Source organism: Prunus mume, linkage group LG5, assembly GCF_029339155.1.
Source record: "Prunus mume cultivar Tortuosa linkage group LG5, ASM2933915v1, whole genome shotgun sequence".
NCBI classification, from domain to species: Eukaryota; Viridiplantae; Streptophyta; class Magnoliopsida; order Rosales; family Rosaceae; genus Prunus; species Prunus mume.
Window position 1 is genome coordinate 13752468 of NC_142702.1, and position 23987 is coordinate 13776454.

Consider the following 23987-nt stretch of genomic DNA (forward strand, 5'->3'; position numbering starts at 1 on the left):
TATTAACTGCACTTGGTCAAGGCCTATGTCATACTGATGTAGCACAGCCCTGGGTGTGTTAGTTTAAACACTTAGAGCAATAAGACAGAACAGATAAGAAAAGCTGAAGGGAAGAAAAGGTAGAAGGCAGGCAGAAATCAGAGAGTTTAAAGGAATGTTTAATCAATATTCAAATCTGAATTGTAAAGAACTACATAGGGGTATTTATAGCAAACTAAAACCTAGAGACAATAGAATTAAAATTCCCAGGTAAAACAGAAATCCTATTCCTAATAAAATAGGAAACTTAGAAATCCTAATAGGATTTGGAAAACTAACTTAGAAATCCTACTAGGATTTGGAAAATTAAAGAATATAGGAAACTAACAAATCAATTAGGAAACTAAACAATTTAGGTCCTATGCATCCTGTATCACATACCATAAAAAATACATCCGCGTTGTCCATTCCGATATTTCTACTTCCTCCAACTGTTGTTGTCGCTTCCGGATGAGATACAAGCCCAAATCAATGTGCTACACATGTTTTCCTTGTCAATCTCATAATCTATGCACATTCAAACAAATGCATAATCAATTAAACTTACATCTCCTTTCAGCCAACCGTCAGCTTTGACGAGGGAAGCGAAGAATTCAATCTCAGCTTCCACGTTGCCAAATTGCATCACCAAACTATGAATATAAAAAAGTTTTAGAACACAACAATTAAAAAATATATACATTCATGCCTTCTATCTCAAAAAACAAAGGACTTACTTTGGGTTATGGCGCCATTCCGAACAAAGTTTCAGCAATTTCACCATATCGTCATGCGGAATCGCCTTCATTGGGTCTAACGTCCGAAGTCCGGTTGTCTTTGGCAAATTTTTTTGAGCCACTTCACTAGCTTCAACGATCTTCCACATAGGAATAATCCTCTTCCTCTTCCGTAATTGGACCCCTCGTTCCACACCTTGACCTTCATCATTCAACCAAACATTCAACTGAGATAACACAGCTATAGGTTGATCCAAATCAATGTCCCCGAGAGTAACCTCAACCTTTGTCCCCTCCATGCTCTCGCCAATGTCATCGCCAACCAACATGACTTCATCATCCTCTTCCTCACGTTGGTTTCTTTGCACTTCCTTTTCCTCACTTCTCTGTCTTTTCACTTCCTAGCCCTTCCTTTTTTTTTTTTTTTGGATCCTCTCCCTCACTGCTTTTTCTTTGCAGTTCTTCCTCTCCCTCAATGCTCTTTCTTTGCGCTTACTCTCCTTTGCTACTTTTCATTTTCACTTGCTCTCCCTCACTTCTTTTCCTTTGAGCTTCCTCTACCTCCCTTGGTTTTCTTTGCACTTCACCTCCTTCAATCCCCTCCTCTTCCTTTTCCTCTCCCTCATTTCTCTTACTTGGCACTTCAACCCCTTCAATCCCCTCCTCTTCCTTTTCCTCTCCCTCATTTCTCTTACTTGGCACTTCAACCCCTTCAATCCCCTCCTCTTCCTTTTCCTCTCCCTCATTTTTCTTACTTGCCCTTCACCCCTTTTAATCCCCTCCTCTTCCTTGTCCTCTCCCTCATTTCTGTTATTTGGCCCTTCACCCCCTTCAATGTCCTCCTCTTCATTTTCATCTCCCTCATTTCTATTATTTGGCCCTTCATCCCATTGCATGCCATCCACTTCCTCATATCCCTTAAATAGATGTGACACGACACAACGATTCGTCCTATCTTTCAGTAAAGCTATGTCCCTTCTCACTTCCTGCTCAAAATGAGGACCTAAACAGTGGTCCAAATTTTTTTCCATCCGTATGACCTTTAACTCAAGGACGTCATTTTCCCGCTTCACTTGAAACAACTCGGACCTCAACAAGTTTACCGCCTTGTTCATCTCATCAAGGTCAGCACATGAAGAAGGAATTGACTCTGCCGAGACAACAGCAGGCGACCCTGTGGCCAACTCCAATATGGTTGTCTCATTTCCTCTTCACTTAGACATAGCGCCCAAGAATCGAACCGATGTTTAAAACAGACAAAAGTCATATGCAATCATTCTACTTCATAATTTCATTGAATCTTATAAATAGTTCCAAGGGCTGCAAACCAAACCTCTTTGCTCTGGAAAAAATAATTGTTCAACTTTCTCATCTCGGGAACAGACGTAGTAGTTCTCCATCGCAAAATACGCGGAAGAGACAACCTTGCAGTAATTCAGGTCCGCCATTCTAGGAATTAATTCATATACCCAAATCTACACAATTCACAGGACACAAGTTATTATTTAAGTTTTAAAGTCAACAAAACATAACGACATGAACATTATTACCATGTACCTGGAAAGCATACGTGAAACCTTTAAAACTCCAGCCACCCCTTTGCACTTCACCATGGTTATCCTTCTTGCCCTTCTCATTTCTCCGGCTTGTTCCGGTTACCTTACTTTTCCCCTTCCCTCTTCCCTCTTCATTTTCAAAGCTTTTCACATACTTTGTTGGTGCAGAAAACAGACTGTCTTGGGTTTTGTCAAACGACACCGAACCCTATAGAAACCTGTTGAATGCATCCAAGTCCTCTACAAGGGTCAGGTAATTTAGATTGATGTTCAAATGTTTGTCCCTTCCCAAAACCACTAACTCAGCAAAGTAAACAAGAGCTAGCTTGTAGACGTCATCTTCCTCTGTGCACCTCACAAATGCTTATTCTAAAGCATTACATGTAATTCCTTCGTCTATAAATATCTTTTATGAAGTCTAATTTCATCACTTTCTCCACTGGAAACTTCAGGCACTTCCCCAAAACGAAGCCTTGAGATCAAACAGAAATCCTGACGAGTGAACTGAGCAACGTCGCACCCTATTAAGAAACTCAGTCCATCCAAGTCTTTCACACCCTGCCCCGCTACTCTACGCAACACAACCCCATGCATAATCTGCCCGCTAAACTGAATCTTATCTATATTCAGAAGATGGCCAAAGCATGATGTCTTGAATTGTTCTAATTGTTCGGCACTCAACTTCGCTCGAATTATAGCTAGGGATGAATTTGCATGTGAGCAGTTGTTCACCCGTGAGGAATATGCCTCGACTGCTATAGTTCCACGTTGGATCCCATTTCCTGAAATACAAGATGAAATAACGTGAACACATATACTACCACGTATTTGCACAATTACATTGGCATTTACACAACTAGTCAACCAGCACATTACAAATTTTACAAAGTACATGCGCATAGGGATTACTGATCACAGGCTTTAACATCATCAAAGCAATATGACATATTTTGTGCAAATACCTGTTAATGCAATGATTCTGTGAATTACAAGCAATAGCATGTGTTTTATTTATGGATCCAAACTCCAATCAATGGTTGATGCATGAGTGAGTGTGAGTGCAATCTAGGCAAGTTCTGCACTTCACACACATGACAATTATTGTCATCTCATACACAATACAAAATAAATAAATAAATAAGAAAGATGGTGGAAGGAAGCAAAGCAAAGCATCTGCTCTGCTATCTGCTCGCTAAGCCATTGCCACATCCTTCTTTCTTTCTAGCTTTTTCTTCAGTCAGCCATAATCGTCATAGATCAACCTTTTTTCAAATGCTTTGCACTTTTATTCGTGAGTTCATTATTATCTGTTCTCATTTTTAACAGGCAAATTTAGTAACAACGGAAATAATATTTATTTCAAAAATTATATATATTCTAGCGCCAGAGAGATAATCTGCACTCTGCACTGCTTCAAATGTGGAAGGTTTTGAGGGCCTCCTCCAATTCAACACCATTACCTTATTCATATCATTATTGACATGTTATTGACATGTTATTGACTTTATTTTCATTCGTTTTTTAACATATACCCAAGCAAAAATTAACATGCAAGTGAAGCACAAAGAAGAGATGCCAAATCTAACAACATTCATAGTACAAATTGGGAAAACGGTTACTCTAACCCTAAACTCAAATTCCATAAATTACTCACCAAATGCTGGTTATTGAACAATCGCAATGTGTCTGTGTTGGGTCTTTGTGCGGCTTTGCTCCACAAATGGAACCTATCACTTCCAACGAATACGGCTTCTCTCCTTCCCCTTCCACTGCTTCGTCTTTTCACTGTTTCAGAATCCACGCCTTTGCTCATTCCACTCAAAATAAATACTTTTTCACGGTTTAGATAGTGGAGTTGCGTTCAACCGTCGTTAACCTTTGCCTTCAACCGTCGTTGCCCGTTGCCTTCAACCGTTTCTCAGAGCTTAGCGGTTTCTCTGAGCTATGAGTTTGAGATCAATGGGTTTTTTCTGTTCAAACTTCGAACTTGCCTCTCTCTTTTTTTTTTTTTGTTGGGACCAACTTCATTGCTGGATATTAAATTCGGGTTTGGGTTCCTCACCTACCCGATTGCACAACTTTATACCAATTCTCCCCAGCCCTTGGATTGATTCAATGACTATAAAGTGAACCCCTTATAACTTACCCCTTATAACTTACCCCTCATTATAGTCTGAGCGCATTGTTAAGTCTTTCTATTTATGAATTTAAGCGGCCCAAAGCCCATTTGTACTTTTAAAAAAAATTAATGGGTTTTTTTAATCTATTTTAGGCCCAAACAAGACCTTAGAATTTAAACAAGAGAGCTTCTACAATGAGGAGTTAAAGTGAGGAGGTTATTTGAGAAGACCGATCCGACCGTCAAAACATTTAAAATATTTAAGTCCCATGATTTCTTTACATTTGTTGATGGTGAGATTTGACCTCCTCAAATAACCTCCTCACTTTAAGCCTTCATTATAGCCTTTCCGTTTAAATAATACTAATGTTATTTATAATAAATAATAGCCACTTAGGATTGGCAACAACTACCAATCATCATTGCTTATTGTTAATGCCACTTGTAGAGTTGTGACGACTAGGAAATCTGGGATTAGGAAAATGGGGAATTTGAGGAATGCATTTAGGAAGAAGGGTACATCTAAGATGAGAAGTGAAAGGAATGGGAGCTTTAGGCATGCGAGGTTTAGGAAGCTAGGCGGATCTAGGATTTTTACTTCCAAGGGTCGACACGTAAAGTATCACAAATCTTTTTTTAGACAAAACTGACTTGTAAAAAAAACATATAAAATCAACACTTATTTACTATTTGCAAATAGTCTTATTAAGGACCTTAGCATATAAAAAATATGCTTTAAGATAGGCTCATAATCAATTTATGTTAGCAATTGTTTGTATTGCTAGTTAAGATTATTATGACTTGCTATAATAACTTTTAAATACATCATAAAGCCAGCAAAATTATTTGGGTGGGTAGGGTTTGCGTTGGGGAATTGAGTTGCTTTGAGGGAAATATGTTTGACTTTGGGGGGTTATTGGCCTCCTCTTTTGTTTTGTTTTTTTTTTTTCTCCTTGTTTTTCTTAAGCTTTGGGAGAAAGGTTGATAACTTTAAAGAATAAATAAATAATAAAAGAAGAACAGACATGCATGCAAGCTGCCGCTAAGCCTTTATTTGGACCATTACATCGAACAGATGGTTGGCATGACTTGTCCAGCCATCCGCCACATGCAGGGGGCCTCTAAGGAATTTTTTGGCGAGGGAATGTGCAGGAGCTGAACCTCATTACGCCTTTATGGCTCCGATACTATGTTATGCTTCTTCTTTTTTTATATCAAGGATATGTTATGCTTTTTAGAGCTCCAGGAAATGAGACTAGTACACAGAAAGGTTACAAAACTGTGGTGCATCTTATATCATTAGAGCACTTCTACCCCTACGGGCAAAGGCAAGGTAAGAGTAAGGCAAGGGCTGTCACTATTTATGTAGTGGCAGCCTTTGCAATTTTGTTTCCACCCCTATAGGCTAGAGCAAGGGCAATTACTATTTACATGAGATATGATGAGATGAATTTGTATAGAGTTTTTGGTGTGGGAAGTTAAGAATATGGCTTGGTATTTATATATAAAAAATTTCTAAAGTTTTTTGTTTTTTTATTACTGACATCATTATGACGTCAGCATTGTGTCAGAAGCCTTCGGGCAACAACCCAAGCAATTCTTGCCCATGGGCTTGCCTAGGCTTGTGGGACCCACCCCTTGCTAGGGCTGGACTTGGCGCCCTGGAGCTGCAATATTGCCCTTGGGACCCTTCCTACCTAGGTATGCCCTGCGCGGTGGATTATAAAGTGAACCCTTTATAACTTATCTCTTATAACTTACCTCTCATTATAGTCTGAGCGCCTTCCCTCGTTGTCACCTGCTTTTTGACAAAGATGGCATGTCCCATCATTTCCCCGCAAAGCCCACGAAATTGCCACAAGGTAGAAAGCTAGCAAACAATAATAATGTGGCTCTCACACACCTGACTAAACAATAATTTTGACCAATATTCAACAAAGAATCTTCAGCATGCCATTGTCCCGCACTTCCAATTCAGAGCATGGAATTGGCCTTCGCGTCAATGATCACTTGGAAGAAATTCATTGGCAATATGCAAAAGCGGGTCCCAAGGGATTTGGCATATATCTATCAAGCTCCTGTCAAACGCGGCTTTGACCTCTAAGTCGTGACGATAGAAATGCATCAGCTGCTTGACCAAAGCTAGCTAGCGGATTGAAGAAGTGTGTCTAAAGATTTCTCTCTCCATGGCAAGCACTTGCAGATTATGCGTTCTCGTTATAGTAAGTGTATTACTACTTGGTCTTAGTGCCTTGTTTGTCTATCTTTTTTTTGTTGAATTAGACTATATAACTAGTAGTCGGTCCATGGTATGTGCGGATAGTGTGACCGTACAGGGCCACCAAATATTTTTAGAAGCCCAATATTATATTATATATTTTCTGCTACTTTTCGTTTTAAGCAAATTTTTGTTTCAAAACATTATTTTTTACTTCTAACGAGCAGATTTTTGTTCCAAGTGTTAACAAATTAGAAGAAAAAAAATACTCGTGAGTTGTGTGTGTGTGCAGTGTGCTCTCCTTGCTATTCCCAAATCACTATTCTTTCATTTGACTCCAAATTCACTTCTTCCAAACTTCTTCTTGACTCTCCTGTCCAAAAAAAAAAACCTTCTTTACTCTTTGGCAAGGCAAAAAGCGTGCTATATGTCTCTGCTTCTCCACCACGCCTCTCTCTCATATTAGAAATAGTGGCGGAGCCAATCAAGGCCCACAAGGGTCACTTGACCCTTCTCAACATTTTCAAAACTTTATATTTATCTATGTTATCCAAGTTGTTTTATAGCTATATTTACTGTTGACAAATGTAAATTGTCTACAATAAACATGAATATGATCTATATTTGTTTGCATGTCTTCATATGTCATTATATGCATGTACCATTAATTTTATTTGATTTTCTCATTTTATCTAAAATCAACTTTTTATATTCTCTCATTATTTTTAGGTTGCTAGAATTTGGGTTATACTTACTAAGATATTAAATTTGTGATATTGAAATTTAATCATTATAATGAATTCTTAAATATATTTTCTTATAAAAACTAAGTTTAATGTAATTATAAAGCTATTTAAAGTTGACTCTCCTTAATAGAATTCCTGGTTCTGCCATTGATTATAATTTAGAAATTATGTGTTGCATTTGGAATTAGCCATCATATGATTGCAAGAACAAACCTAAAAAATCAGGTGAATAAGGAGATTGAAGGATAGGTTGAATGCCTACAACCCCCGCCCAAGGTTTTTTTATGTCCACAAGAAATGCCCAGAGACAATCTTCATGCTAATTCAAATCCAACGTGTTCGAACACAGAACTAACATGTACTCTGTCAGCTAGGTGATGATGAACTTTAATGCAGTTTTATTATGATTTAAACAATTATCTTATGTTTCAAATGCCAAGATTTTTATGTCTCACATCAATAACATAAATCATTAAGCTCACATATATAATCCTTCTCTAAATCTTTATGATTACCTTTATAAACTTTAAATTCTCTGTGTCTTTGTGTGGCATTTTATAATTCTTTTTCTTTATTTTCCGAAAAAATATCAGAATATTATTATCATAAATATCAAATATAAATGTTATTGGTGTAAAGTTAGTTTAATTGTGTGTTTGATAACATTATTTGTGCCATTAAAAAAAGGGAGTTTCACTAAAACACCCAAAATGGGGGTTGAAATTATAAAAAAACCCAACACCCAAAACACTTTATAAACACACCCAAAACCCATCATTACACACACTCAAAACTCATTTATAAACACACCCAAAAAATATTCAATTGTTGATTTTGGGGTTGATTTTGGGTGTGTTTCTATGTTTAAATAGTGCTTGGGTTTTTTTTATAAATACATGTCTAGAATTGGGTTTATTTATAAATTTGTATTAAAGGTACTCATTTTTATTATTTATATTTTTGTGATTTTTTTCCTTGTCTTTTTTTTATTAATGGGGAGATACGAAATTCAACGTTGTGACATTTTCCAACACTTAGAAGATTTCATTTGGATTACAAAATTATGTTTTTGTCAGACACGGCTTTGACCTCTAAATCGTGACAATATGCACCACACAATGTAAATGGCAACAACTCTGAATTGACTCACAAGCAATAGAAATATGAAGCAGCTGCTTGACCAAAGCTAGCTAGCGGATTGAAGAAGTGTGTCTGAAAATTTATCTCTCCATGGCAAGCACTTGCAGATTATGTGTTCTCGTTATAGTAAGTTTATTAGTGTTTGGTCCTACTGCCTTTTTCCCCTTTTTCCTTTTTGTCACATTTCCCCGTATACCTATTCCATCAATTACGAAGAGCCATGGTAAGTGCATCCCGTCTGCCTGCGGGAACATCCACAACATAACCAGCCCTTTTCGACTAGCCGACGATCCAAATCAAAGCAAATGCACAAACTGGAAGTACTACCTCTTTTGTCACAACAACCTCACAGTATTGGAAGTAGATTCAGGAAACTACTATGTGCAGGCAATCAACTACGACAACTTCACAATCCGAGTTGTAGATCCTGGCATTCGCAACAATGATTTCTCCTCCATCCCCCGTTATTCGCTTTCCATTTACAACATCACTTACAATGATTTAGAATTAGCATCAAGTACAACACCTATAACTTTCTTCAAGTGTGCAAAAGCAGTGAACTCGTCTGTGATGATAACATATAATTATGTCAAGCAAGGGAATATAACGGCATCAGATATGGAGGACGGGTGCAGAATAGAGTGGACGACTTTGATGAGTAAGTCGTTCTTGTACGGAAAGGACAGGAACTTTTCTTATCATGACATACACAGCGCACTAGGGTATGGCTTTGAGCTTCAATTCGGCGTTCCCTGGTTCGGCTACATATCAGGTTTGTGAATTACTTGCCATATTCCAAGTCTACAATTTCTTACTCAAACTTTCTGAATTTCTCCAAATGTCACTTGTTTAAATCTATCATCTATGACTTTTTGTTACGCTTTATCTCTCATTTTCAATCATTTGTTTTGTTTTATTTGAAATAAGGCGATATAGGGCTGAAAATGAGAAAGACATATAACGAAAATATGTCAAATATTCTTCGAAAATAAAAATTCTTAAAATTCTTAAATAGTTTTATTACTTGTATTTTGCCTGCCTAATTTAAATTCCCTTCTCTCTTCTTCCTCATATGATGTAGTTTGCTAATTAGTCTTAGTCAACCATTAAGCAGGGCAGAGTACATATATATATATATATATATATATATATATATATCTATGTTTCGAAATTTCAAACTTATTGTCAAGCCTTTGATTTTGGTCACTTTTTCTTGTATCTCTTGCAGATATTGACCTTTTGCTGACATTCGGTAAGCGTTTGCATATTCCTTTCCCTTCTCTCTTCTTCCTCATATGATGTAGTTTGCTAATTAGTCTTAGTCAACCATTAAGCAGGGCAGAGTATATATATATATATATATATATATATATATATATATCTGTGTTTTGAAATTTCAAATTTATTGTCAAGCCTTTGATTTTGGTCACTTTTCCTTGTATCTCTTGCAGGTATTCAACTTTTGCTGTCATACGGTAAGAGTTTGCATATTCCTTTTGTGCAGAATTGTAGTCAGTAGGAAAAAAAAAGGAAGCAAAGAGTAAAGTTTTTAATATATTATATCCAATAAAGCATGTCATTTGTGATTCTTTTTGTGATGTTGCTTTGCAGGAGCATTTTTCCTAATAAGATCTATATTTGGGTTTCCATTTCTGGCTGCTCTTCTAATCTACAAACGACGAAGAATGCATTTTTCAATGTATAGCAGCATAGAAGATTTCCTGCAAAGTGATAACAACCTCAGTCCGATAAGGTACTCTTACTCGGATATTAAAAAGATGACCAGTAGATTCAATGAGAAGTTGGGTGAAGGAGGTTATGGCTCTGTATTTAAAGGAAAGTTACGCAGTGGTCGATTTGTAGCAGTTAAAATGTTGGAGAAGCCCAAAGCTAATGGACAAGATTTCATAAGCGAGGTAGCTACTATTGGGAGGATTCACCATTTTAATATGGTTCAACTTGTTGGTTATTGTGTTGAGGGATCAAGGCGTGCCTTAATTTACAACTTCATGCCAAATGGATCTCTTGATAAATATATTTATTGCAAAGAAGGAAGCAATCCCTTAAGTTGTAGGAAAATGTATGAGATCTCTCTTGGAGTGGCTCAAGGGATTGAATATCTACATCGAGGTTGTGACATGCAAATTCTACATTTTGACATCAAGCCCCACAATATTCTTTTGGATGAGAATTTCATCCCAAAGATTTCTGACTTCGGGCTTGCAAAGCTATATCCGGTAGGTAATACCATCGTCTCTTTGACGGCAGCAAGAGGAACAATGGGATACATGGCTCCTGAGTTGTTTTACAAAAATATTGGAGGTGTCTCATACAAAGCTGATGTCTATAGTTTTGGAATGTTGTTGATGGAAATGGCAAGTAGAAGGAAGAATTTGAACGCATCCATTGAGCATTCAAGCCAAATTTATTTTCCTCGTTGGGTCTCAGACCAATTTTGCATGGGCAAAGAGTTTGAGATGGATGATGCTACAGAAGAGGAAAAGAAAATAATTAAAAAGATGATTATAACTGCTTTGTGGTGTATACAATTGAAGCCAAGCGATCGTCCTTCGATGAACAAAGTTATAGAGATGCTTGAGGGAGAGGTTGAATGCTTGCAGCTCCCTCCCAAGCTTCTTTTATATCCACAACAAGAGATGCCCAGAGACAATCTTCATGCTAATTCGAATCCAATGTGTTCTAACACAGAGCTATCATGTAGTACTCTGTCAGCTAGGTGATGAGTAGAACTCAACTAGAGTTTCAACTTTAATTTCAGTTTTATTATTATTTAAGCTAATAAGGGAAAATATATGGGTCCAAGTTGCATACATTAAAAATACGTATTTATTTTGAACAAATACTTATGTAGTTTTGCTCCTCTGCCACCACAAGCATCACCATCGTTGTCACTATTACTACCACCAACATTGAGTCGTATCTCATATATAGTTTGTTTATTTTTTTTTAATGCTAAGGAGACCACCTTTAGCAAAAAATTTACCTGTAACAGGGGATAGCAATATTTTGCTATCCCCAATCAATAACACAATGACCCGTGGAAAGGCTATCATACGTGTCATTGCATTACTGGTTTGGAATTGCAACAAGTGTTATCCCGTTACATGAGAGTTTCCCCTCCATCTTTAGAGAGACCAACTTGTGTATCATCTCTCTAATAGAGATGGGACCCATAGTATTGGTGGGCTCCACCTTCATTAGAGAGATGATACACAAAAGATGTTTTTACAAAAATAAAATTTAAATATTGTATTTAAATGTCATTTTGAATTCGCACGCTTGGTGAAGAAATGGTTAAGTATGTATTTAAATGTTCTTTTTAAACTAGCGAATCTTGAGTGCTTTGATTCTTTTGTCGACGGTGAACTGCCCAAGCATGGCTTTCTTCAACAAGTTGGCTCAGTAGAGACTGAGAGTTCAAATGCAGTTGCTCAACCTTTCTTTGTTGCATGACTCCTTCCCAGTTGTCGAAGTCAACTTGGGTTTCGATTTGGGTATGTAGTCATGCCTTTAGAGCAACTCCACCCATTTGCCCTTAGCCATGGCAAGGGGGGAGCTAGGGCAGCCACTATTCACGTGAATAGTAGTTGCCCTTGCAAAATCAGAATTTTGTGTTTCCACCCATTGCCCTAGCTAAGGGCATTACTATTTATTTTTTTGTTTTATTCACAATTTTATTTACCTTAATAATTAATGTGGATAATATTTTCGGATAAGATTTACGGGTTCCTACGTGTCAAGACTATTCATAATCAGATAAAATTTCGGGATAAGATTTTTTGGTTCAAATTTCGGATGAATTTCAAAATTCAAATTTCAGATAAATTTTTGGGTTCAAATTTCGAATGAATTTCAAAATTCAAATTTCGGATGAATTTCAAAAATCAAATTTCAGATACATTTGGGTTCAAATTTCGGATGAATTTCAAAATTCAAATTTCAGATAAAATTGGGTTCAAATTTCGGATGAATTTCAAATTTCAGATAAGATTTTCATCCAATGAAATCAAGCCACGTGGCATCTTTATCTTGCCAAATTTTTCTATAAAACCAAAGGCTCACCTCATACCTCTCACACCACATCTTTCAATATTTTCATTTCTTAGAGTTTAGCATTCATACTCCATTCATTCTCAATGGAAGAATATAGGAGATGCTTGGAGAGGCATGAGAGAGAAAGAAAGGAGAGAAACCGTAGAGCCGATGAAATCAATGAGTTGCAGAGGCAAGTTGATGAACAAGTTCTCATAGCAGTGGCAATGGAAGAGGAAGAGAACCAAGGTCGCCGCCGTGGTTCACAAGTCGGCCGTCGCCGGAATGTGGACAGACATAGGCATTCTCGGGGTAAGAATCTTTTGGAAGATTATTTTATCCCAACTGCTTTGTACAATGATGTTGATTTTCGAAGGCGATTTAGAATGCAACCCCACTTGTTCAATAAAATCATGCATGATATTTGCAATTATGATGCATATTTTGTTCAAAAGTGTGATGCTACTGGGGTTTTGGGCCTTCTGCCGGAGCAAAAGCTTACAGCTGTTATACGCATGTTGGCGTATGGAGCATCTGCTGATCAGGTGGATGAGGTTGCCCGAATGGGGAAGTCCACTACGTTGGAGGCTTTGGTAAGATTTTGTGATGCAGTTGAAAACCTGTACACTAGGGACTACCTGCGTAGACCTACTCCCGTGGACCTCCAACGGCTTCTACAAAAAGCCGAAGCTCGAGGATTTCCAGGAATGATTGGTAGCATCGACTGCATGCATTGGCAATGGAAGAATTGCCCAACTGCCTGGCAAGGTGATTACGGAAATAGGAAAGGCACAAAAAGTATCATCCTGGAAGCCGTTGCTGGCTTCGACACATGGGTTTGGCATGCTTTCTTTGGAGTTGCCGGAGCCCAAAATGACCTCAACGTCCTGGGTCAATCTCCGGTCTTCAACGATGTTTTGAGCGGCCAAGGCCCCAATATTACCTATGAAGTCAACAATACAGTCTACCAGACGGGGTATTATCTAGCTGACGGTATCTACCCAAGGTGGACCACATTTGTCAAATCCATTCCGAATCCCCGATCCCATAAGCAAAAATTATTTGCTACTTATCAAGAAGGATACAGGAAAGATGTCGAAAGGTGTTTTGGCATCCTTCAAGCTCGATGGTTGATTGTTCGAGGTGCGGCTCGTATGTTTGATGAGGAGATCCTCCGGAGCATTATGATGACTTGCATCATCCTCCATAATATGATTGTGGAGGATGAGTACGATTATGATGCTGGAGAGGTCTATGAACCGGATCCAATAAACACGGCCTTGACCCGGATTTATGAAAGGCCCATGGGGCCAAATGGAGAACCGTTTGAGCCGGAACCGTTGGTGAGGGACGATCGTATGATGACCCGGATGATAGATCGATATACAGAGATGCAATCTTCCTATATTCATGAAAGCCGTCAACTTGACTTGATAGAGCATTTATGGACGGTGAAAGGGAATGAAGATGAATGATGGAGCATAGATGCTTTGGTTATGTTTTAGGCCTTATGTTTTGGTTGTGTTGTTTAGTATTGCTTATGGTTTGGTTGTGTTGTTTTTTTATTTATTATTGTGCCTTGTTTGTAGTTTTTGTTTTGATTTGAATTATGTTGTGTTTGATGTATGGAATATGTTGAATAAAATTGTCTTTTATTGAAGGCTTTGTTTATTAAATAAAGAAATCCAATACAAGTCATTAAGAATTACTACTACTAAAATAAAAAACATGAAGTACACCAACTTTAATAGAAAACAAGAAAATTAAAAATACATAAAAGGTATGCCAACTAATTTAATGGTTTTGATCATTTAACCAATCCGTGTTGCTAGGCCCATCATCCTGGAAAAGTCTTCTTCTCATAACATCCCTTCGTTCTAGCTTCCAATATTGTTTTGTATCAGGGGACATATGGCTTGTATCCATCGCCATAGTTTCCCGATCCGTCTTCTCCATATCTTTTTTGCGCAAATACTCCTTTTCTCGTGCACACTCGGCTTGAATTGCCACCTCCATATCTTGGCGTTTTTGCTCCAATTCAATTCTTATGCCGTTTTGCCTTGCAATTTCCTCCAAAAACTTTGAATTATGATTGCTTGAATTACCCGTTTTCTTTGCCTTCGCAGCCTTTCGGCCAATGGGCCTCGGTTCCTTTTGGATGGGTGAGTCTTCACTCATAGGGGAATCGAGAGGTGAATCCGATGTCGTTGCATCACGGAGAGGCGTCTCGTTTAACACAACGTCGGGACCCGTTGGAATAATATTGAAGCGTTTACAGTATTTCACCACCTCCCAACATTCATGATGGGTGAATTTTTTTTTGCCACCCCCGGTTGCACCGAACCACATCTGTGCTTGAATGAGCTATTTAACAAAAAAATGGAAATGCAATAACTATTTAAAATATATTGGATATGCAAGTAACAAAATAAAAATAATGGAAATGCAATTAACCTTACAAATAAATTGGAAGTGCAAGAAATATGAAGAAACAATTGGAAATGCAATAAATATTAACAACATATTGAAAATGCAAGAAATATTAACAAAATATTTGAAATGCAATAAATATTAACAACATATTGAAAATGCAAGAAATATTAACAAAATATTTCAAATGCAAGAAATATTAACAAAATATTTCAAATGCAAGAAATATTAACAAAATATTGACAATGCAATAAATATTAACAACATATATATATTAGGACATTAAACTTAATGATTACGAAAATTACAAAATACTTACTTCTTTAGTACGATTTTCCCCACTTCTATACAAATTCATCGCTTTTGCCAAGGCATCTCTCCATTTTGCCATCTCTTTGTTGAGAAGTTTCCACCTACTCGACAATGCCATTTCCGTACGAGTGGAGTCCGAATTTTTCAAAATTGCATGAATTTTTTCCACATATGGAAAATTTCATCTCATTGCCTGACAAGGGACAATGATAAACTCGGAGCCAAACCTCACACAAAGAAACATCTTCCATGGTGCTCCACGCCCCTCCGGTTTCAATAGAAGAAGCCATAAAAATAAAAACTAAAATTACAAGGTGAAAGAGATGAAAATGTTGAGTGAAGAGTGAAGAAAATGTTGAGTGAAGAGTGAAAAATATGTTGAGTAATTGTAGAAGTAGAATAAAATGTATGAGAATTGGTGTTGAAAGTGAAGGGTATTTATAGGTATTTATAGGAAAAAAAATCAGAATTTTTTAGGATTTTTTAGTATTTTTTTAAAAAATTTGATTTTTTTTCATAATTTTATTGTCCAAAATTGCCAGCCATTGGATTAAAATTTGGAATCAAATCGGAGCGCTGGGGGAGTGCCACGTGGCTTCCACCGTTGGGCGGCGTCACGACGGACGCTGGTTCAAATTTTTAACGCCACCGACGTCGTCATGACATCACCTCCACCGCGTTTTGGACTGGGCGAAAGTTGCCTTGGGCCAGCCGGGTTAGTGGGTCCACACTTCCCCCGGGCTGCATGGTCGAACGAGATTTTGTTTTTTCCCCCTCCCCTGGGCCGGGCTGGTCGAATCGCTCTTACCTTCGACCAAAAAAAAAAAGTCATGCCTTTACCCGGATATAAGCAACTTTTGAATTATTGTCAAGGGTTTCTTATTTTAGAAAGTCAAACATCTGGGCTTGTTTCGGGTTTGACTTGAGCTTCCATTGTTAAGTCTTTCTATTTATGAATTTAAGCGGCCCAAAGCCCATTTGTACTTCTTTTTAAAAAAAATTAATGGATATTTTTTCCATTTTAGGTCCAAACAAGACTTTAGAATTTAAACAATACTAATGTTATTTATAATAAATAATAGCCACTTAGGATTGGCAACAACTACCAATCATCATTGCTTATTGTTAATGCCACTTGTAGAGTTGTGATGGCTAGGAAATCTAGGATTAGGAAAATGGGGAATTTGAGGAATGCATTTAGGAAGAAGAGTACATCTAAGATGAGAAGTGAAAGGAATGGGAGCTTTATGCATCCGAGGTTTAGGAAGCTAGGCGGATCCAGGATTTTTACTTCCAATGGTCGACACGTAAAGTATCACAAATCTTTTTTAAGACAAAACTGACCTATAGAAAAACATATAAAATCAACACTTATTTACTATTTGCAAATAGTCTTATTAAGGACCTTAGCATATAAAAAATATGCTTTAAGATAGGCTCATAATCAATTTATGTTAGCAATTGTTTGTATTGCTAGTTAAGATTATTATGACTTGCTATAATAACTTTTAAATACATCATAAAGCCAGCAAAATTATTTGGGTGGGTAGGGTTTGCGTTGGGGAATTGAGTTGCTTTGAGGGAAATATGTTTGACTTTGGGGGGTTATTGGCCTCCTCTTTTGTTTTTGTTTTTTTTTTTCCCCTTGTTTTGATTATGCTTGGGGAGAAAGGTTGATAACTTTAAAGAATAAATAAATAATAATAAAAGAACAGACATGCATGCAAGCTGCCGCTAAGCCTTTATTTGGACCATTACATCGAACAGATGGTTGGCATGACTTGTCCAGCCATCCACCACATGCAGGGGGCCTCTCTATGGAATTTTTCCGCAAGGGAATGTGCAGCAGCTGAATCTCCTTACGCTTTTATGGCTCTGATACTATATTATGCTTTTTTTTCTTTTTTTTATATCAAGGATCTGTTATGCTTCTTAGAGCTCCAGGAAATGAGACTAAGTACACAGGAAGGTTACAAAACCGTGGTGAATCTTATATCATTAGAACACTTTCACCCCTATGGACAAAGGCAAGGTAAGGGTAAGGCAAGGGCTGTCACTATTCATGTGAATACTGGCAGCCCTTGCAATTTTGTTTCCACCCCTATGGGCTAGGGCAAGGGCAATTACTATTCACAAGAGATATGAGGAGATGAATTTATATAGAGTTTTTGGTGTGGGAAGTAAAGAATATGGCTAGGTATTTATATATAAAAAAAATTCTAAAATTTTTGCTTTCTTTTTTTCTTTTTCTTTGTTTTTTGGTTGCGACGTCATTATGACGTCAACATTGTGTCAGCAGCCTTCAGGCAATAGCCCAGGCGATTCTTGCCCGTGGGCTTGCTTAGGCTCGTGGGACCCATCCCTTGCCCGGGCTGGACTTGGCACGCTGGAGCTACAATATGGCCCCTTCCTATCCAAGTATGCCTCGTGCGGTAGACTTGCCCTTTGAGCATCTCCAAGGGAAGAGGCAAAAGAGTAGGCAAACCTTATTTTCATTTGTGTTGTCACATCAACATTTTTATGCTCCAAGAGAAGAGACAAATGGGTAGGCAAAATATACCTACTCTCCCCAATAAGGCAATATTGTCTACTTCAAAATGAAGAGGTATATTGGGTCCCACTTACTTTTTTTATTAAAATATCATCTACACTATTTCACATACTTTTTATAAAATATAATAGTAAATATAAAAGATAAAAATAAATAATATAATAATAGTTTGTAGACTTGCATTGCCTAGTCTCTTGTAATGACCAACTTTTTTCACGAGGCGTAGGCAACATGCCACCTATATAGGTTGTTATTATACAAGTTTGCCTATTTCATTTGCCTCTTCCCTTGGAGATGCTCTTAGGATCACCCCTCAATCAGTATCTGTGTAAGCTTTTAACTCCAAATATCTAAGCCAAAAGGTACCTCCAGATCTCTGTAAGCTGTGAAGAATTTAATGTGAATGTAGACAGTGTAGGATTCATAATTGAACTTTTATTGAGGTGAAATTACAATACAATAATTGATAAGAATTTTGTTCTTAATAACTGTTGAGGGAAAATGAGTCTCCAAATATAATTTCACCACCACTACCTAAGCAATGTGGTTTTATTATCTTTTAAGTTCGACCCATTCAATATTAAAGAATCTCTTAATTACAATCTCTTTCTCACCTCACAGGGTCAAACCAGCCCCTTTTACAAGTTTGAATGAAACAACTCTCAAAACAATAAATCTGTCATGTTTGAGAAGGATATACAACTGAAAATCATAACTCTCCTTTCTGAGTAGGTGATACATAAATAATTTGGACGCTAGAACTCTTGTATGAATTTGAACAGGATTGGCGCAAGAGAAAATGATATTCATAGTATGATGAATGCTTGTCAGCTTGGATGAACATAATGAGTTATCTTTTTTTTACAAAAATCTGAAGACATATTTATAAGCATAGAAATATAAATGTTGGAAAAATAATGTCGTTGGAAAATAATAGCTGTTAGGAATATAGTTGTTGTCCTTTTGCTTTCATTTATTTTTATATTACTGAGGAAGTACCCCCATTTGGATTCAAATAAAAATACTAGAAAATCAAATTTCCACCAAATCAAAATATGAAAAATCGATTTTAGTTCAAAATACGATTTAGGCTAAAAATGATGGCTCATTAAGTCAATATATATTTCATGTAAAAATCCCATAAAATCAAGTTTTCTTATTTGAAGAGTAAAGAATAAAAGCCGCTAAAAATTATCTTGAGAAAATGATTACTCCGAAAAACTATTTTTCATACTTAGCCAATATTTTTACATAAAACAATTTTTCATGTATGATATGAATGCATAAAGGGACCTAAGGTCAATCTATGTAAAAAGCCTTAATTGTTTAATCCACAAAAAGTTTTACAAGAATAACCTAACTCTTACATATTGAAGAAATATTTGCTTGAGTATCGGCTTCTTGCTTCAATGTTCCAAATATCTTCCAGTGTGTACACTATTTTTGATCCATTTGGGAATATCTGCTCCTTACAACTTATCACACTTAAAATACATTAGATAAATAAGTAATAATTTGTTATCATCAAAATATGCACAACAATATTAAAAACTATAAGCCTAACACAATAGAACCTCGTTGTATCTCAAAAAAAAAATATGAACTCAATCATTGATGGACTAGCCAATCACATGTTGCCATGTGGTCCAATCACACGATGCCATGTGGCGTTAGTATTTTGATTTTCTTATTTTCCAACTTCAAATATTCACCAAAAATACTTCTAACTTCCGAAAAATACCAAAATTCTAACTTCAAATTTGTCGAAAATAATTTATTCTCAAATATAATAGTGGTATTTAATTGTGAAAAAAAATTCCACTTACCTCAAATAGGACCGTGCAATTAATATAGTGAGCATAACAATATTTTGGAATTTTTAGGGGCTCACAGCCACTACACCAGTTTGATGTATAAAAAAAAATGCTTTCTTGCATGGAGAACTCACATAGGAGGTATACATGGACATTCCGCCTACACTACTTCTACTCAGACTAGTATGGTGTGCAAGTTAAGAAAGGTGTTGTACGAATTGAAACAGTCGCCTCACGCATGGTTTGGATGGTTCACCATGGCAATGAAAAAACTATGGTTTCAAGCAAAGTAACTCATATCCTACTTTGTTCTTAAAACACCAAAAAGGGAGGGTGAGAGCTTTAATAATCTATGTTGATGATATTGATTATTACGGGGAATGATGAACAAGAAATATTTCAATTGCAAGACTATTTGGCCATAGAATTTGAGATGAAGAACCTAGGTTGACTCAAGTATCTCTTAGGTATTGAGGTAGCTCGATCAATGTAAGGCATATTTCTCTCTCAAAGGAAATATGCATCTCCTACACACCTCTAGTCTAATAAGTATACTAGCAAAAAGGCCTTCTATGTGTGGAACTAATGTTTTTTGGGCTTTATTTGAACTATTTTGGGTTTTTTAATTTATTTTTCATATAAATGAGACTTACTTACCACTTAGGTTTGAAACTTTTTTATTATAATGTTTGTTTAAAATAAGTTAAGTGTTGAACAAAAAATGCCACATTTTTCAGTTTTGTCCAAAGCCTCCCAAATCAATGAACCGGCCTGACATAAAGGTTACATAAGGTTTGCGTAAGTGTGTTTATCAAGAGAGGTAATTATGTTTTTAATGTACAAGAATTAGTCAACTATGCTGATTAGGATATAAATCCCCTAATTAGCTCACACAACACTTGGTACAATAGAATGAGTACGATAAACTGTGAGTTTGATCCTTAAATAACGATGCTAACTGACTAACTAACCAATCATATTATTATGATAACACATGTCGTATTATTATGATGACACATGTCAATCAATACCTCCCAATACCGCACGTGAATCATGATTTCATGATTACGCGTAAACCACTAGTTAAGGCCTAGCGCCGCGTACGAAGTCTTCCACTGTCTCTTTTGCATCCTCAAATCAGTCCACTAAGCATGTGATGTTCCTTTAAATGTGGATACAAACCTATACAACCTATGCTCAATCGATAAGCGAACAACGCCTCTCTTCTTGCGCATTTGATGTGGCTTAGCTACAATTTACGCTCAAACCTAAGCGAATAAACCTATACAACCTATGCTCAATCGATAACCTATGCTCAGTCCACTAAGGAGGAACTTCTCTTTCTCTACTGATGTGGCTCAGCTACAATTTGATATGTCTCAGCTACAACTTGATATGTGTCTCTCTTGTTAAGAATGATTAAAGTGAAAAACAAATGTACATTTGAGAATTTTTTTTTAAAAAAGACATGTTAGTTTGTGGTTGAGCCACATTTCTAGGTAAGGAGAAGTTCCTCTTTACAAGCAAAAAGGGAAGCATTATCGTAATTACACATGGCTTGCCTCCTTCTCCAGTAGAATGAGACGCTTTCGTGCTATTCACAATTATGCAAAAAGATTTCCATTAAAAATATTTCAAAAGAATTTATTTATCATATCAAATTAATTGTGATTGGCAGAAAAATAGGAGTTTTGAATTATAGAAGAAAGAGAGAGTATTTTCTTAGGAATATATTTAGAGCTCATTCTGTTTTGGTAAGATATGATGGGTACACTGTACACATACATTGCTATGATTGAGGGTGAAGTGCATGCAAGCTAGCCCTAAATGGTCACTCACGCAAAGTAAGATAGGGAAGAACATATATAGGTCCATTTGTCCTTCAAAGCGTACATTTCAAGAAAGACCCACTAACACATGCGATATCGATTAAGGAAGGAATTTGGGTTGGTGAGGAGAGAGAGTGTAGTGGGTTTTTGTGGCCTGAGATTTTCAGGACCTTCCAAAAGCATTATTGTTGTTGAAATGGCTAACCATAGCAAAGCGCAATTCAATTGTCAAAGTTTGAGATAACCTTTCATACGCGTAGGCCTATCGGTTCTTCTTCCTTTTATTTGTTGGTTATCAAAAATTTGCAAGGGAACATGATGTGAAAATGATGTTCATGATCACAAAGGAGAGTCAGCAAAATTTACAGCTGTTATTTGAGATTATTTGATGGCAAGCAATGAGTTGCGAATGCCAAGTGCTTATCATATAAGATTGAGTTTTAGTTTTTCAGTGATAAATTCCAGTAAGGTTAGAGTTTGGATTTTAGAGTTTAGGGTTTAGAGCTAGCTTTGTGTATATCGTGATCAATCCCCGAGTTAATCATGCTATATTAGTATGATCTAATATGCCATCACGACAATAATTACTATAAAATCTTGCAATTATAGTTGATTTTTTTTGTATCAAGAAATAAATTAGGAGGATCCTCTACGAATTCCAAATCATACATAAACTTCAAAGAAAAAGGCAAAGGAAAGTGTGTAAACCAAATACAAGTAGATCATCAGCTACCATGTTGGCGTTTTGCATTAGTGACAAGAGATGCCAAGGAGGAGGTAATTGGGATCCTTGTAACAACCTGATTAAAATCTGCGAATCACATTCAATTTGTAACACTTGAATTCCCATTCGTTATATATGCCCACAATAACCCATATTTCAAACCATTTTCACAAGGATGGCTAAGAATTCCAACTAGCTAGATGCCAGTTTGGCCACAATTGTGATATGTGACTAATATACTAATGCAAACCCACGATCTGAAAGACACATGTAACACACATCACCAAAAAATAATTAATAACACCACTACTAGTAGCTAATTCATTGAATCGTTAATGGAAAAACTCATGCACTAAGTATGGCCTTCGTATATGCAACACAGATTATTGAAGTGTGAATGCATCTTATTGGCGTGGCATTGGCATGTGGGCCCACGTCCTAAGTAGATCCCTATATAGGCCATTTGGAGTCAAAAGTGGAGCTAGAACTTTCATTGAACAGCAAGGAATTGCATGAAGACAAGAACACGGGATCACCCACAAAAGCACCACCGCCAGACCCACACCACCACCAATGCCACTAACAATCAAGAAAACCACAGACACGTCGCCATTGATGATACTTTAGTAAGTGCAAAAGAAGCTACTGGAATATCATGTTGTCATCAAAGTTTGAAAAAGTACTTTGGCTTTGCTTTCGGATGCCTATATATAGAGACCTCATTGCCTCGACCTTATGCACTCACGGTTTTTGAGGAAACTTATTCACTCACAAACATCAACCAGTACGCTTAAATATATTCACATTCTCAAGAATCTTGACCAACCTACACAACCCACATTGAGTTTTTGAAGTTCGAGTATGGCCAGCACTAAGGTGATTGGTGCTGCGTTCTTGGTTTTGCTCCTCGTGGAGCTTTCCTTTGCTGCTAGGTCATCAAAGGCTATCAAAGCAGGTAGGGGTAGTGGTGGTGGTGGAGGAGGAGGAGGAGGAGGAGGAGGGGAAGGAGGGGGTGGCTCAGCTTCCGGGTCTGGGTCCGGGTATGGTTCGGGGCATGGCTTTGGGAGTGGCTCAGGGTATGGTAGTGAAGGAGGAGGCGGTGGGGGTGAAGGTGGAGGCGGTGGCGGTGGTGGTGGATCCGGTGCAAATGGTGGTTCTGGGTCGGGATATGGGTCCGGCAGTGGCTCGGGATATGGGTCTGGTGGTGGGAAAGGAGGTGGTGGAGGCGGCGGAGGTGGTCAAGGTGGTGGTGGAGGTGGCGGTGGAGGCTCGGGTTCAGGAAGTGGGTCAGGTTATGGCTCCGGATATGGAAGTGGAAGTGGATATGGAAGCGGAGGCGGCAAGGGAGGTGGCAGTGGCGGCGGCGGTGGAGGAGGTGGCGGTGGCGGAGGCGGTGGAAGCGGCCACGGCGGTGGTAGGGGCTCTGGCTACGGGTCAGGTTATGGGTCAGGATACGGTGGGGGAGTCGGGGAAGATGATTCACCATGAATATAATATTACATGAACTTATTTGACTGTTAGGTAAATTTTCATCGTTGCCCATTTGTAACTCTGAAATAAATGTTTAGATTTCACCATCACTTTATCCATGCATCCATATATCGGTATAAATGTGGTGGTGGACGTAGCATATGTGCATGCCACCTTTCCCTGTTAAACATTTATAATTATCACATCGTTAGTCCGATTATACTATTAATAAAGAAAGTTTTTTTTTTTTTTTTTGTGTGTCAAATAATA

General features: G+C 37.4%; 3 protein-coding genes across 3 annotated transcripts; 2 read left to right on the plus strand and 1 right to left on the minus strand.

Moving 5' to 3' along the window:
* Positions 1 to 214: 214 nt before the first annotated feature.
* On the minus strand, positions 215 to 1084 carry LOC148917018 (uncharacterized). Its single transcript, XM_089052349.1, has 4 exons — positions 756 to 1084; positions 587 to 671; positions 421 to 515; positions 215 to 221 (listed from the first exon to the last, which is right to left on the minus strand). The coding sequence occupies exons 1-4, from the start codon at positions 1082 to 1084 to the stop codon at positions 215 to 217; spliced, it is 516 nt and encodes a 171-aa protein (XP_088908475.1).
* A 7470-nt stretch (positions 1085 to 8554) lies between these two features.
* Positions 8555 to 11422, plus strand: LOC103331213 (rust resistance kinase Lr10-like). Its single transcript, XM_008233824.3, has 4 exons — positions 8555 to 9306; positions 9763 to 9786; positions 9986 to 10009; positions 10146 to 11422. Exons 1-4 carry the CDS (start codon positions 8625 to 8627, stop codon positions 11273 to 11275), a joined length of 1860 nt encoding a protein of 619 aa, XP_008232046.2. The 5' UTR covers positions 8555 to 8624; the 3' UTR covers positions 11276 to 11422.
* Positions 11423 to 22770: 11348 nt separating this feature from the next.
* LOC103331227 (uncharacterized) lies at positions 22771 to 23968 on the plus strand. The gene has a single exon (XM_016794487.2). It carries the CDS (start codon positions 23109 to 23111, stop codon positions 23733 to 23735), a length of 627 nt encoding a protein of 208 aa, XP_016649973.2. The 5' UTR covers positions 22771 to 23108; the 3' UTR covers positions 23736 to 23968.
* Positions 23969 to 23987: the final 19 nt, after the last annotated feature.